Genomic DNA, 16997 nt, shown 5'->3' on the forward strand with positions numbered 1-16997 from the left:
TGTTCACAGTAGTTTAATTTGCTAATCAGTCATCATTCACTCAATATTACTATAGCGTTTCGTTTCGTTTTAGCGATAAAATGAAAAGTAGGCGAATGCTCTCATAATAATTCTACAGTTACTGTCCTTTTTACTTCACGGGATAGGCTATACAAAAATTTCGATTTACAATTTTTTATTTAATGCTATTTGATGTAGTTTTTTTCAATTCATAAGAAAGCATGTAATAGCAAAAGAATGGACGCCCAAAGTTACAGCAATCCAACAATAGTTTGCGCACGAAATATGAGAGACTTCGAGACAAGGAAGCGGAAGGGTTTTCTGTACTAGATGCAGCACGGAGACGTATTAGACTAAGAGCTATCCCCGGAAAATGGTACCATACCAATGGTGATATGAATTTATTCATAATGTGTCCATGAAATTATGTAGCTGTATTTCATAATACTGAGATCAACTAACCTTATTATTAGACAGTTATTTTGCTATACCATACTTGTTATTAAATTCAAGCGTCTGGCAGCTGTTCATAGGCTTCATTGCTGGAGGCCAGAAAGACTGTTCTATAATGTAGGTAGATTAGCTGGGCGAGGTTCACCTAGAGTCAGACCAAGACAAGTCTGCAATGATTTTGATAGCACATGCAGTGCAAGAGTTTTTTTAAACGTCATACTTCAGTGGAATTATGACGTGTAAATAACACTTTCACTGCGTGTGCTATCAAAATCGTTGCAGACTTATCTTGTTCTGACTCTACTATTCCTCAAATATACGTATGCATATTGTACAGGCTCAGATGATGCAATTGTCTTAATCATCAATTGATTGATTGGACTTGCAGATTGTTAATTTTATTTATTTATTTAAGAAACTAACAGTCTTTTATTGTTATATATAATACTGGAGATTTCCTTAAAACTAGACTTACAGTTTCCTTAATGAAAATATTTTAACATCATGTTTAACATAAATTATAAATTACTACACTGTAAAAAAAAGAGCTTGAGAACAAAACAACTAAACAAAACAAACAAACAGATAGTGTTTATACTTCTATTACAATACAATACTATTACTCTTTATTGAACACCTCACATAGTTGACAATAAATGTACAGAAATAAACAAAGACAATTTGACAGAGGTAACAACAGGCGGTCTTATCGCTTAAGAGCGATCTCTTCTAGACAACCTTTGGGTATCGGAGACAATAAAATTAGAATATACGGTAGGTGGCACAAAGAAAAACAACAAAATAATAATAATAATTAAAAATCGAATAGAATAGTATAACCAAACAACACAAGACATTAATATGAATAAACATACTTAAATACGTCTAACCATAAACATACATAGACATACATACATAACAAATATTTATGTTTTGTCGTTATTTATGTATATATTATAAGAAATATAAGTATGTATATTTATGTATGTATGTATGTATTATGTATGTATGGTATGTTATTGTATTATATTTGATTGTTGTTGTTAAAGTAGCACCGCCCACAATCTCTCTGCTTTGCCTAAAGGTTGACTGGTAGAGAATGCCTCATTGCATTAAGTCCGCCTTTTGTACTATAAGGTTTTCTTTTGTGCAATAAAGATTAAATAAATAAATAAAGTTCTATTGTTGATGTGAAGGTTCGAATTCCGTACCTGAAACCGCAGCCGTAGAAGGTCGGCGCGCAGTTCGCAAAGCTCGTGCGTGGCCACGTACTCGCTGTCTCCGTAGTCCAAGTAGAACACATCCGCCACCTGACGCAAAACATTTTTTTTTTAATTTATTTGTCAATATCATCAAAGCGAATTTGAAATAGAGGTGGATTGTCAAGGTAAACTTTGTAGCCACAGTAAATTTACTGCCATCTTTCGACACATGATTAAAACTTTTAAAACGCCATTTGACTTTGATCCTTATTCTTTCAATGATATGTGTTAAATTTTTTAAATATCAAATAGTTGCGCTTTCGTCTACTCGAGCATAGGCCAAAGGTATGGCGGGCATGTTTTCGAGCGATGGACACTTTTTGACAACGAGGTGAGGGTGCGGGGTAGGGAATGCAAACCGGTTTTAACCGAAACCGAAAAAACCGGTTAAAACCGGTTTTTTGACGGAAACCCAAAACCGGGTTTTTAAAATTTGAAAAAACCGGTTTCGGTTTTTTTATTTATTTAACTAAGTTGCATGTTTTATTCATTATAAGGGTGTAAATCGGTCCTAAACCGGTTGAATCGACATCAAATCAAATAATGTGGTGTTGTGTTAGTTTGATCAACAACCAAAAAAATAATTTAATATAATTGGTTTGTTCCTATTCCTAGTTACAAATAACATTAAGTCATTTGACAATTCCCATACAATACAATAAAATAGTCAGATATTCGTCTTTAATTTCGTGATAAAATCGTGTATATACGAGGGCTGCTATTTATATATCCGGAAACCGGGATTACAATCTTCTTAAATAGTATATTTGACCTCCATGGTAAAATTTGAACTTGTTTAAGTACTGGCCGGTATATTTTTTCTTTCTTATTAACGCTAGTGTTTTGTTTTTGACGGGTTTTAAATGTCATCTCGCTGCAAGAATGGAACTCACTCGTGAAAATATTTGTGCTATGATTTATTATGATTTTCGGCATGGTTTAACGCAACAACAGTGCATAGATCAACTAACTTCAACTTTTGGTGATGAAGCTCCATCTAAAACTACTGTGTATCACTGGTTTAGTGAGTTCAATCGTGGACGTAGTATGCTTACGGACGAAGTTAAGGCAGGTCGCCCGAAATCGGTCGTTGTACCACAAAATATTGAGGCTGTGCGAAAACTTATAATGGACGACCGACATGTTACGTACCGCGAGATAGAGTCGACTCTGGGTATTTCTATGACTAGCATTAATAGCATATTACATGATCATTTAGCTGTAAAAAAAAATTGTTCGCGTTGGATACCGCACAACTTAACTAAGGAGCAAAAAGATACTCGCGTTGAATGGTGCAATAAAATGTTAAAAAAATATAACCGTGATGACTCAAAGGCCGTTTATAACATCTATACTGGTGACGAATCCTGGATCTGCATGTGATCCCGAAACGAAGAAACAATCAACGGTATGGGTGTTTCAAAATGAGTCGAACCCTACGAAAGTTACTCGTGCAAAAAGTACATTGAAACAAATAGTGGCCTGCTTCTTCGGTATTAATGGCCATGTAGCTACAGTGCCACTAGAAAACCGTAAAACGGTTAATTCAGATTGGTACACGACCATTTGCTTACCGGAAGTATTTGAACAAATTCGTAAAACTAACCAGCGACGAAGAATCATTCTTCATCATGACATTGCCAGCTGTCATACGTCACGCGAAACAACTCTATTTTTGGAAGGTCAAAATGTGGAATTAACGGGTCATCCGCCGTACAGCCCTGACTTGGCACCCAATGATTTTTATTTATTTCCCAATATAAAAAATAAATTACGCGGTCAACGATTTTCGACCGCTGAAGATGCTGTCGACGCATTCAAACAACACGTTATGGAAATACCTCAGGCGGAGTGTCAGAAGTGCTTCAAAAATTGGTTCACACGAATGCAAAAGTGCATAGATGATCAAGGGGAATACTTTGAAAAACAATAAAACCATTTTCAGCCGTGTACGTTTGTTTTTTTGTTTCCGGATATATAAGTAGCAATAGCAACCCTCGTACTATACTAGCATTCGTTTTTACACGTGAAGCAATCTTTTCTTTATTCCATGGCGATGAATTTAAGAATTGTTGATTCTAAAAACCGAAACCGGTTTTAACCGGTTTCGGTTTTTTTTTGTGGTAAAACCGAAGAAAAAACCGGTTTTGAAAAACCTCCGGTTTTTGCATTCCCTAGTGCGGGGTGTCAGGGTCGGCAACGCGCATGTAACTCCTCTGGAGTTGCAGGCGTACATAGGCTACGGAGACTGCTTACCATCAGGCGGGCCGTACGCTTGTTTGCCACCGACGTAGTATAAAAAAAGGCAAAAAACGATGTCGCTATACCTTTGGCCTTGGATCTATTAGATGGCGCCACTTTTTGATTTTTAACTTTAACACATATCAGTGAAAGAATAAGGATCTAAAAGTTTTAATCGTGTTTCGACAGATGGCAGTAAATTTACTGTGACTACAAAGTTTGCTTTGACAATCCATCTCTATTTCAAATTCTCTTTGATATCATACGCACAGTTTTAATCCAGTAGTATAAAGTGAGGGCTACGGCGTATGAATTCGTCACTAGAGGAGCTGTACTAGCGAGGACTCCGAAATGTCAATCGTCACTGTTTCTGGGTGGGTTACGCGCGTTTATTACAATTAAAATTACTTTGTGAACTATTAGTAATATTTCGGATTACGTAGTCTTGCCACAAATTCTGTCGTACATGAAATGTAATTCATTTTGAAAATAAAAGAAGGAATAAAAGGAAGAAATTTAAAATGATAAAAAAGTTGAGACAGAATTTATGGCAAGACTACGTATTTATTGAAAACGAGTGTCTCAATTAATGTCAGTGCTTTAAAAGTTAAGAAAAAGAGGTGCAAGACTAAGCGGGTCGAAGGGGCAACATATTAAGAGGTATTTTTTTTAATGGTATGGTGTTATGCTACTTATTAAATATGATTTGAAATTAAAAACTTTGTCGCGCCCATAATAATCTTACTCAGTGGCGTCAACTGGCGAGCACAAAAACGGTAGCCCTCATTTTACAGTAATTGAGGTACAAAGCTAACTTATGGCGGTTGACGTAACTGGTGACCGAAGAGCTGGCGGCTTCCTCGCACAACGTATCAGTATTGCGATACAACGAGGAAATGCCACCAGCATCCTTGGTACAATGCCTCGAGGGCCTATTTTAGATATAAGCTAGATATAGTAATCATCATTATGTATATTGTTACTGTATATGAACCATATAATTAAAATGTATGACGATAGTACCTGTTTGGTGGCGTCGAACTCGTTGGGTCGTATGTCGTGCACGCGCGCCCTGTACCAGCGCCCGTCGTGGCGGAACACTGCCGCTACCACTTGCCCTACTGATACCGATGTTAGCTGGAATAAAATAATACTCATCATTATATTTCATTCTCAGATCCGTCCAGAACTAGCGAATGCACCGCTCGCGCGGAGACCGATTGAGGATTGCCCGACGAACTGTCAGAGTGCGGGGCCACGACACAGACGTCCACACCTCAGGATGCGTAGGGTATGATGGCGATATATAATCAAAACTTGAGGATGGACCCGGAGACGGGACAGGGGGGTAGGTGTAACTTGGGGCAGGTTTTGGGACAGAACCGAGGAATCCTATCTATTCGTGTAAATATTGTCGACCTGTCTGGCCTATATAGTGGGTACTGGGTATAGTAACCTTGTCTATGAAGCTGAAGGTCCCGGGCTTAAATCCTGGGACCCATTTCTCGAACGGTATCAGTCTAATATTATTAGTGTGTTGCCCATACGACCCATACGACTTGATAGTTCGTAAACTAATAGGCGGGTCCACACAGAGCGAGCAGCGCAGCGTCGCGAGGCAATTCTCTCGCGCGGCAAACAGCCAATGTAGACGTGCCTCGGCTGAGGCACGTCTACATTAGCCGCCTAATAATGTTAATCTAATACCGTCATAAAATAATATTTTTATTTTTTTTTGATATATAATATATATCGTTGTCTAATGCCCACAACACAAGCCTTATTGAGCTTACTGTGGAACTTTGTCAAGTGTAATAATGTCTTACATATCTCGGTAGTAAGCACGGAATGGGGCGAGCCTTGGGACAGAACCCGAAAATCCTATCTACTCATGACGTCTTAGATACTTAAAAACTTGTATTAAAGACAAATGTCAATATCTACTTACCGCATGTGCCTCGCGGTTCGCCTTGTCGCCGTAGTACTCCGTCATGTGCTCGACCAGTTCGTCCAGTTGCGACACTTGCGGCCCGACGAACTGCACCCAGAAGCGAGCGGGAGACGACACGGCTGATACGTATACTTCGATACTGGACGATGCCGCTTCTGTGAGAAAAAGATAGGTGCATTTAAATAAAAAAATATATAGAATATATAGACATGTTTGACTTGCACGGAAATAATTATATTAAAATAAACTGGGAGATGTGTAGCTTTCATTTGTGTAATTCTGTCAAAAGATACCTTGTCAATTATCGATAAGGAGCTAATGACGTAACATTTAAGTTGAAAAGCAAAGCGGCGAGGTTTACCGGAAACTGGAGGTAGTTTTGATCCTTAAATCCTTAATATAATAAATAATTATATATTTGGGTCGTTGATGGAAAAGTTTCATAGCTACTAACTCGATTGGTGTATTTATAATTAATAAAAATAAAAATATAACAGTATACAATTTCCAAATAAAACAAAACAAATATAAAAAAACACATGCAACAAATACACACAAAAACAACAAAAAGAACTGATATGAATTAGGCTGCCTGCCCTGACCTTTCAAACACCAACAAACTAATCAAAATAATCTACTAAACCTCAACCATTATAACTCATTCAAAATACACCTTATTCATCTAATCTAATCTATAAGTAATTCTAGTACGGTCGAGGAAATTGATTCTTTAGCAATTTGCGGTTGAAGTAAATTTGGTCATACATACTCATGCTAAGAGCTGTCCAATGTAAAGTGAACCGTAAACTGCTAAAGAATCATGGCTCAGTTTGATTGATCGATAACTTGGTCCATATAAAGCGTGCGGGGACTCCCCGCAGGCGGTATAACGACTAGTCAAACTCATAAGTCGATAGTTCGGTCGATATACAGCATGCGGGTGACTCCCCGCAGGCGGTAAGGCGGTATAACGACTAGTGAAACTCATAATGGCAAGCGTTTTGGAAATGTCCCGCACCCCGCATGCGGGCCCTATCGACCAATGAAACTGAGCCAACAATTTCCTCGACCGTACGAAAACTATAATTTAATATAAACGGGTATACCTACCATCAATACAGCAGCTTGCTAAAGAGCTGCCTTGCAATTGAGGAGATAAAAAGTAAACACTTATTGAATTTTATTGTCAGAAAGTAGCTTTATAAATCTAGCTCAAGTAAAAGCACTGAGAACAGCTTTATCGCAACTGGGATTTATGATGATGTGCTTCGTGTTACCGGACGGCCTCGCTTGTGCTTCGTTTGTCAATAGCACTCAGATCAATGCCTCGATTCAGGGTCAATCCCTCATTTCCTGACAATAATGTACGGTCATGGACTTTAATTAATGACCCAATTATAAATAGCTCAACAATTAAACATCTTTACTGTACTTATTTCTTAAATAGACGAAAATACTTACACGACATCACTCTATTACTAAAATACTCTGAGAAAGTGAGATATTAAGTGTGTGGTAATGTGTTTCATTAAGTTCTACGTCTTGACAAACCTACCTAAGGTATTATCACAAAAACCAAACTAGGGGATAAGTTAGGACATCACAACAGGTGGACAAATACGGGGATCAACCAAAACTTACATAATAATTTTCAAACATTGGGTCCAAAAATTTCCTTCACTTTTTTTATTATAAACTGATCGGCGATTGGCCCTAGTCACACCTGATGGAAAGTGAAGACAGGGCCTAAGATGGAGCTCACCGGTTCAGTTGTAGCCTATTCACTCTTGCTTTAAAGAGACTGTGGTTATATTTATCAGGGAACACAGATTAAGGGAGCGCATTCCATTGATATATAATGGAGCCTGATGATCTTACCAATTTTATCGCTTTCAAACCATCGGGATGTTTGCGTTGCAGGTATACAACCAGCGAGAGAATAAATGTCAATTCTCTCCCACATTGGCTGTTATATAACTTCGGCTGTTAAAAAAACATCGTGTAACACTGTGACAGGCATTACATGACAGTATTTGTAATGGTTTTTCATTTTGTCCTTGTCACACAATAATATACAGGGTGACCTTAGCCATTGGACAAACCCTGAAATCCCAAGTAGGGTTACTTCTCAGGAATGCTCTGACGTTAATATTTTTTTAATTAAAACACAAGATAAAAAAAATATTTTTTTCGAACAAAAGTTATTTGCAATAATCGACAACAAAAAGAAACACACTGTGTTAATCTTTGGCAGTGTTTTTGACAATTTGTTGGAAATATTTGATAATGATGACATTTTCAAAAGTCAGAAGCTTATTAGTGTCATAAATAAAAAAGATAATCAAAAAGGTTGAAGAAGGTTCCATACTATTCTTTGAGGATATTAACTTAAGAGCACATACAGGCTGCTCCAAAGTAAAAAATGGTAATTTCTTAATTTCTTCGAAACCGCTACACCGGCTGTTATGATACTTTGTGCAATGGTTCTAAATACCCTAATGCATATGTACATTTCGGCTTTGTCCAATGGCTAGGGACACACTGTATAATACCTGCCAGTATGGGATCATGATTCCTGACCATTGGAACACCTTATCTATTTGCAACAAGGTTTATAATTGAGCAGTTAATCGTGTCAACGATGACACTTTATAAAACCGACTCAACAAACGTCATCCTTGAGCTACTGACCTGTAAGTGCCAGTTGGAATAGTAAATTAACACTGGCAAGACGTGAGGTCGACAATGTAACAATTCGCAAATATTTGCCTGGTCAACATGTACACGAATAATCCAAGTGTCACGAATAACGGTGGAGGTGCCATGATGTAATGTTTACGTCATCGCCGTATTAACGAATGACATATTTCTTTTTGCATGTTAAATTTGGGCATCTAATCTCATCCCATTTTTATATATCTTCCGATCTTGGGGAATCGATTATTCTTTATTCATTTACTTATTTAGTATAAGTACAATACATCTGCAAACGTGTATTAGGTAGTAGGTGGTGTGTATTATGTTTACATCATAATAACTTAAGTAATTAATTTAAGTGTCTTTAAAGCTTTAATTTACGCCACAGGTTTTACATTGGAAATGCTCAATTGAGGTTTAAAATATATTTATTTGTATATATATGTTAATAAGAAATTAAAAACACGCTTAGCCAGGGTAAAATAATTTGAGTAGAAAAATACTTCCAGAGCCAAAATGCTTGTTTTGTGATTATTCTATTATTTTACCCTTGCTAAAGTCGTGAGCGTAACAAGGTTCCGTCAATTTACATGATCTGTCCATACTCACGCGTCCGACGGCGCGGCAAGCGGGTTCCAAGCGGCAACTGCCACCGCTGTCGGCCAAAACAGGTTCATTCAAGTCTATACATTTTGATCGAGTCGCGAGAACCACCTCCGAAGCATTTAAAACAAAACCTTATTACGCCCAAAACTCATACAAGACAATACAAACAAAACCATGCGGTTAGCAATTCTTACCATTCCGCTTATACTTGACGCGTTTGGGGTCACCTGGCGATTCCTCCACGTGGTCGCCCGCGCCCGCTGTCGCTTCCGTCCCCGCTCCCGCTTGCGCTGGCGCTCCTGTTGTGTTTGCTGAGCTCGTGGCTGGCTGGACTTGGACGTGACGCGGACTACGCTTCGACTGTTCGATCTCGCGACGGCATTTCTCTTGAGCCACCTGATGGATTTAAAGTATTTATTTTTTACAAAAAGGTCGACCAAACCTATTCCTCTTCCTTATACGTCTCTGACCGATTGTGGTGATTGAAATTAATTTTAATTTTGTAGGATGACAATGCAATAACTGCAAAAAAATTTTTTTACATAAATCAGCCTTGTTTTGCTTCTAGTATGGTTCACTTTTTACCTGAACTTGGGGTATTAGTGTGACTTTTTGGTTGTCACATAACGTTGGGAATTTGGATGTCTTTCAGGTGAGATGCCAAATTGAACATATCAAGTGCTGACTTTAATATAAGTAGTTATCCGTGGAATAACGAGAACACAGTAGAATCTTGTATCAAAATGTCACATATCACAGTTCTTTGGCGAACTCGACTTGCTCCTAGGTCCCACGGCCCCTCTTCGACCTTCATCCGGTAATAATATTTATTTATTTATACAAGGAATTCCAACAGCTATAAAAAATACATTAAACTTTTTAGATAGTAGTACAGAGCCAATTACAGGAACTCGCAAATAGAAACTGTATATATAATAACAAAATACACACTAGATACAAAAGCACATGTGACACTTGTGTTTTGTGTAATATCTTGATATTACAATATGAAATATATCAAGGTTACAATTAATAAAAAAAGAGAGACCAAGAAATAGATATGAGCAATAAGCAAGAACACTTATAACTTATGAAATTACACTAAGATAAACAACTTATATTCGCATTTAGATGAACAACATGTATAATATGAAAAGCTAACTTACACAGTTGGACACCAGTCCCTTGGCGACCTCGATTTGCTCCTTGGTGCCTCGGAAGTTGACATGTCTCTGCGATGCGTTGTCGGCCGTCGGGGGGCCCTCTACTTTGACTCGAGCTCCGCTGCGGTGGCTGATGTCGTTGATTGTCTCACCGCCTGTGCCTAAAATAAAATAGTACATTACGATACAAGTGCGAAAAATAGGAAATTCGAAACGAGTGGCGATAAATTAAAACACGACCGAAGGGAGTGTTTTAAATCGACACGAGTTGCGAATTACCTATTCGCACATGTATCGTACAACGTTTTACAGTACATATGGCCCTTTAAATGTTCGACACAGTAACGTAATATGCTACTTCTCGCACTAGTGCTATAAAGTAGCCCCATATGTACTGTAATAAAGTTTTATACAAAATCTACTGCATCAAGTGGCGGCCCTGCCACTTATTCGAAGTGGCGTGAAATCTAATCTACTAGCACCCAACCCTCAAAACAGGCGACATTTTTAGTTCATTTCAGCAACTCTTGACTAGCTAAATGGTGAGGCTGAGTCCTGTAAAATATCGTCCTTTGAAGAAACTAAAGTTTCCAAAGAGATTCTTTCACGACCGAAGGGAGAGTTTTAAATCGAAACGAGTTGCGAATTACCTATCCGCACGTGTATCGTACAACGTTTTACAGTAAAAAAAAGCAGCTCTTTAAAGTTTCGACATAGGCACGAAAAGTGCTCATTCCCGCACACGTCGTGTCAATTTAAAGCACTCCCTTCGGTCGTGTTGTAATTTATTACTACTCGATGCGAATTTCCTATTTTCTGCACCTGTATCGTAAATAACTATTTCTTTTACAGCGGTGGCATCATGGTTCCATTTTTGTCACTTGTCACTATGCCCGTCAATTTCGCGCTTACATACTTGTTAAAACGTGACAGGAATGGTGACAAATGATAAAGAGCCGACCATCTTAGCCCTACTGGTCTAGAATATATGACAAGAAATTACCTATGATTCTGCCACAAGCCCAGTTGGGTACAACCAAAGTATCTTCAACAATCACGGGCTGCTGTTTCATGAACTCCCTTATAAGGTTCTCTGCCGTCTGTGAAGTGTGGCTCTCGCCTCTTATCACACATGTATCATAGTCTTTGTCCGGGAACTTCTTGAAGTTTATCTTGGCACCAGATTTGTGTTCTATGTCCTTTATGTTGGCGCCACTGCGACCTATGAATATATAATCTCGTTAGGCTTCTACCTATTCCTTCAATTGGAATAGAGTTGCAACTGTTTTGATTCTTAAATTTTTTAGACAAAGCAAAATCGATTCTATTTCCTGCACTATAAGGCGAGTCCACACAGAGCGAGCGAGCGAGCACGTACGTGCGAGGCAATTTCCTCACGCACAAACCGGCCAGTGTAGACGTGCCTCGGCCGAGGCGGCGCGTGCGTTTTCCTCGCCCGAGCGCGCCGCCTCGGCCCAGGCACGTCTACACTGGCCGGTTTGTGCCTGAGGAAATTGCCTCGCGCGTATGCTCGCTCTGTGTGGACCCGGCTATAGGTTCAAATTTCACTAGTCGGATAAAGTAGGTAAACTTTTATAAATATGTCGTTTTTAATACTTATATTATGCTGAATTGATGATATCCAATACTATTTCAGACACAGTGTTCTAGATAGTATCATGCTGAATGGTTTAAGTTCTAAGATTTATTTTTTCCCTATTCCAGTAAGGGTAAACTATACTAATCGTATGGTACCTGCAATACGGCCACATCGAAAAAAAAAGGATACTATCTTCATTTGTTTTAAATAAAGGCCTAATTTCTAAAATCAAAAATGTTGAGATGTGGTTTATACTTAATAAACAACAGAAATTTTTAGTACCTTATCTCCAACACAACACTTAATAATACAGTCTTCATTAGATATATCGGAGCAGCCGATGTGCTAAAAATATCTGAACAGCTGAACATGCACCCTAATACCTTGACAAGAGGCTGTTGTGTTGCTCACAAATATGTTCAGATATATGTAAGCACCTTGGCCGCTCCGATATATCTGAAGGTGCCTGTACAACAGCAAACCTATGAGTGACATGTTAGAAAAGTTGTTTTCATTCGGTAGTTCGGGGGTTCTAGGTGCTGCTGTTAGGCCGCCTTTACACCTGTAAGTTTTACTTACGTAAGTAGGGACACAGCTATACTATAGAGTGAGAGATGAATATCATTATCTCATTCTAACAAATACCTTTGTCCTTACTTACGTAAGTAAAACTTACAGGTGTAAAGGCGGCCTTAGGAACAGTTTCAATCTCAATAAATGCTGAACCCCTGGAGGCTGGGATCCGTTTAGCAACCTCCCGCGGGCCGGGTTGGAATGGAATGCCTTGCGGGCCGGGGTTTGGAGACCCCTGCTCTAATCTAAGGTAAGCATGATTTCTAATAAGAGAAAAGTACAAACAGTTATGTGCAACCTTGAGAACCTACAAAAAAAACTATTTTAAACTAAATAGTTACCCAATGCATGGCATTATATCAAATCACATTTAGACAATTTCTATTTATAAGACTATTACAAATATTGTTGTAAAGAAGTAATTTATCTATGAAATGCTCATGGACACAAGGGGAGGTGAGTAATATCTTAGTCATGAGTATACTTGTAGCAACGCTGCAATAGATTTATGATAATATGTCACTTATCTACAAGCCATAAAGTATATTTATCCTTGGCAGATAATGAGGCCAAAATATGTTAGGCATAGAATTGTTGCTGAATTTAGATTTTGATGTATATGCATAACTCCAAATGAATTTTATTTAAATATTGTTTATTGTATACACATTGTATAGTATATAAACAATTTAAATACTTATAGGCACTAAAAGTAAAAAAAGCATTGTGAGCATCCTTTTAAATTATTAATAAGGTCATAAATATAAATAATGAGATAGAATTTTGATAAAGTGCCACTTATCATACAACTATAAAACACATTTATCCTTATTCTAAGATAAAGAGCCTAAATGAGGTTACATTTGATTACAGCGAAACTAATAGAATATGGAACCAAAGTTTTGAATTCAGACTTCCTAATTTATTATTACGAGGTGCACTGGGGGCTTCAACAATGGGGTAGTTTTGAAAATAGCTAAAATCGATTATACTACTCACTTCATCCTATGGCAAAAATCATGCTTCTTGTTTACTGTTTCAACAGTAGAAATTATTCTAGTTTAGTACCTAGATGTCAGCAATTTCCAAAATTACCCCACTTTCTAAGTTATCCCAAAGCAGCTTACAATGCAGGGACTGATTTCGGTTAAGGTATAACGGTATGGTAGCGGTATAAAATTACGATACCGATGCATTATACCGGTTATGCCGCGTGTCTCCGATATAAATGTATCGCTACCGTTTTAAAATAACGGTACCGGTATTTTTTCCGGTATATACTTTAACCGTTATTATAGCCAAACTGATAGTGTTAAATAAGATCAAAAGGGCCTATGGGCTTACACTTACATATACAGCTTCATCCAATAAAGCATAGTTCATATAGAATTGGTACGCACTAGAAGATTGTTATTTTTTTAAGTTAATAAAATAAGAAAGTTATGAATGGCGAATTTTAAATAGTAATGTATTTAGCTTTCAAATATGTATACATTTTAAAAAAACACAGTTACTTATGTAAATAATTACGCACTGTTTTCATAATGGACCCCCGTCATTTTCTGCACAACACTTTTGTCGACATTTTTGGCGTGTTGATTTCTTCTAGATCGCAATGAATTGATACCCTGGACAATTTGGCTAGTCTTATTTAATTTTTTTTCATGATTGCCCAGTAGTTTTTGATAGATTGAAATTGGGGACAATTCGAAGGATTCATCTCGCGGGGTATGTAATTGGCCTGATTATTAGCATACCATGCCAAAACATTTTTTTTGAGTAGTGGCAGCTGGCTAAATCTGGCCAACATTTCACAGGGCCGTTATGGGTTCTAATAAATGCAAATACTCATTTCTCTAAGCACTCTTAAAGGTCCGACTTCATTGTTGACTATGTTATAAAACTTTTCGTCTTACAGCCGCAATTATAAATTCCTTGCCATATCATATGTTTTTTTGCGAACTTGTCAAGTTTCACGAACTTATATTTTTCGGGTAAAGTACCTCTATTATTGGCCATATAAAACTTCGACCCGAGTAGTTGATTAAAATCGAGTTTTACATACGTCTTGTCGTCCAACAACAAGCAACCTTCGAATTTTGTCAATACTGGGTCGTACAATAGTCGAGCTAGTGTTTTAGCTTGTCGGATCTGTTTAACAGTTCGATTTGGCTGTTTTATTGCTCGATAGCTCTTAAAGCCACCTCCGAGGTGAATCATCTTTATCTTTCTAGAAGTTTCTTTGAATTTTTGGGATAAATCGTAATTAGACCGTCCTGAATTATGTTTGAGTGACCTTGGGACTTTTTTCTCAAAATCTTGTTATTTGACCCAGACCTCCGATTAATTTGTGTTTTCCTGTCGGCTGATAGAGTCTTCTTGTAACGTTTTATGACCCTACAAATACTAGCTTTTAGCATCTTAAGTGACTTAGCTGTCTTTGTCCGGGATCGATAAGAATTTTCGAAGTATTTGTGCACGATCAATCTCCTGTTCTCAATTTTCATGGTCGAAAACTTTAAAATGCATAAAGCTAGGAAAATAATATTTTCACCATTAATACTTTGAAGGTTGGTGATTGAACTGTAATTGTCAATTTTTATCCCGCCATGGAATTATTATTTTTTAAACATTGCTAATTATGTGCCAATTCTATATGAACTATGCTTTAAGAACCAAGTTGGCGCAAGGCGCGGGCGGCTTGGCAACGACGCCTAAGCTAATAGGATACCTTTATGAAAGCCGTTAAGGTACCCGAAATTTCAACAGCGAAATTAATTTATTCGGCTACCTAAATGATTCGAATCAAACTGGTATAACGTCATACCGTTATTTAAAGGTATCGTTATTTTTCCATTATGCAGTCCCAGTTACAATGTTTCTTTCTACAATATCACATCTTCCTCAGGTTGTTCTGGCTTTTTCCCATGGCTCATGGGAGCCTGGGGTCCGCTCGGCAACTAATCCCTAGAATTGGCGTAGGCACTAGTTTTTACGAAAGTGACTGCCATCTGACCATCCAACCCAGAGGGTAAATTAGGCTTTCGTTGGGATTAGTCCGGCTTCCTCGCGATGTTTTCCTTCATTGAAAAGCGACAGGTGAAAGTGGTAAATATCAAATGATATGCCTCATTCGCTATTTCACATCCTAGCCTCTTACCTATCTGACAGAATTTTCCAAGTGAAGCACGGTGATGCCAGATCAAAATTTTATAATATAGAAGCAGGTGTGCCACAGGGCTCAGTGATTGGACCTACTCTCTACAACATATTCACAAATGACCTGCCTACCTCTGAGCAGGTGACTGTTGCTACTTATGCAGATGACATAGCTTACCTCTCCTGCCACAAATCTCCTGAAATAGCTAGTATGCAGCTACAGCTTGTACTGGACAATACTCATAACTGGTTAACACAATGGCGCGTAAGAGCTAGTGCTCACAAGTCAAACCACATCACCTTTAGCCTAAGAAGAGGAGATTGCCCTCCAGTCAAACTTGGAAATGATGTCCTGCCACATTGCGAGTGTATCAAGTACCTAGGATTTCATCTAGATAGGCGCCTTACATGGAAAACTCACATAAAACACAAACGGAATGAAATTATATTAAAATACAAAAATCTTCATTGGCTATTCGGACGAAACTCTACCCTCTCAGTGGATAATAAATTACTCCTATACAACGCAATCATTAAGCCTATCTGGACATATGGGATCCAGCTATGGGGAACTGCTAGTGATAGTAACATAATGTGTCTTCAAAGAGCACAGAACGCCATTCTTCGAGTGATTGCCAACGCACCGTGGTTCACCCGAAACGATGAAATACACGATTATCTCAATATGACCACCATAAAGGAAGAGATCAAAAAATTCACAAACAATTATATTGAGCGCCTAGCAAGCCACCCTAACCCACTGGCTTCAAAATTACTGGATAAGACTAAAACTGTACATAGACTTAAAAGGAAGCACATTGTGCAAAATTAATGTTTGGTTAAATGAGACGATGGTCTCCAAAACCCCAATGTCAATTCCTACATACATCAAAACTGATTATAGTCGTTACCGACTGATGGCAGTTCCAAACAGAAAAGAAAAAAAAAAAAAATAATTTTGTACATAAATCCCGAAAAACGCATTGGTAGGAGCTGGGGTTTGAACCCGCAACCTCTGTATTGCAAGTCTCACACTTTTACCGCTAGGCCACCAGCGCTTCTTTCTACAATACATAGATTTATTTGGATTGTTGATAACTACAATATTTATTTATTTTATTATTTATTTAAGCCTTTATTTTTACTTAAATATTTTTACATATGAAAAGTTTTTCAGTATCAACAGTATCGTTTTTCATTTTTCTATATTAAGGTCCCCTGTCGGGTATAGGCCTCCTCCATATCTTTCCACCTTTCTCGGTCTTTAGCCTTGATTAGCCAGTTTTCTCCAG

The 16997-nt window shown here is 37.9% G+C and overlaps 1 protein-coding gene across 3 annotated transcripts in view; it reads right to left on the minus strand.

Moving 5' to 3' along the window:
• LOC133526344 (uncharacterized) overlaps positions 1-16997 on the minus strand; it is a 32146-nt gene that overhangs the window by 12907 nt on the left and 2242 nt on the right. For 2 of the 3 annotated variants that reach the window (XM_061862910.1, XM_061862911.1), the window contains exons 3-8: positions 11377-11595; positions 10377-10534; positions 9405-9606; positions 5905-6062; positions 4980-5093; positions 1665-1763 (exon numbers count right to left, since the gene is read on the minus strand). In XM_061862910.1, coding sequence (XP_061718894.1) covers positions 1665-1763; positions 4980-5093; positions 5905-6062; positions 9405-9606; positions 10377-10534; positions 11377-11595 — 950 coding nt within the window. The remainder of the gene's footprint in view (positions 1-1664; positions 1764-4979; positions 5094-5904; positions 6063-9404; positions 9607-10376; positions 10535-11376; positions 11596-16997) is intronic. The other variant, XM_061862912.1, reaches the window with a different exon arrangement.

This window comes from Cydia pomonella, chromosome 16 (genome assembly GCF_033807575.1).
Source record: "Cydia pomonella isolate Wapato2018A chromosome 16, ilCydPomo1, whole genome shotgun sequence".
NCBI classification, from domain to species: Eukaryota; Metazoa; Arthropoda; class Insecta; order Lepidoptera; family Tortricidae; genus Cydia; species Cydia pomonella.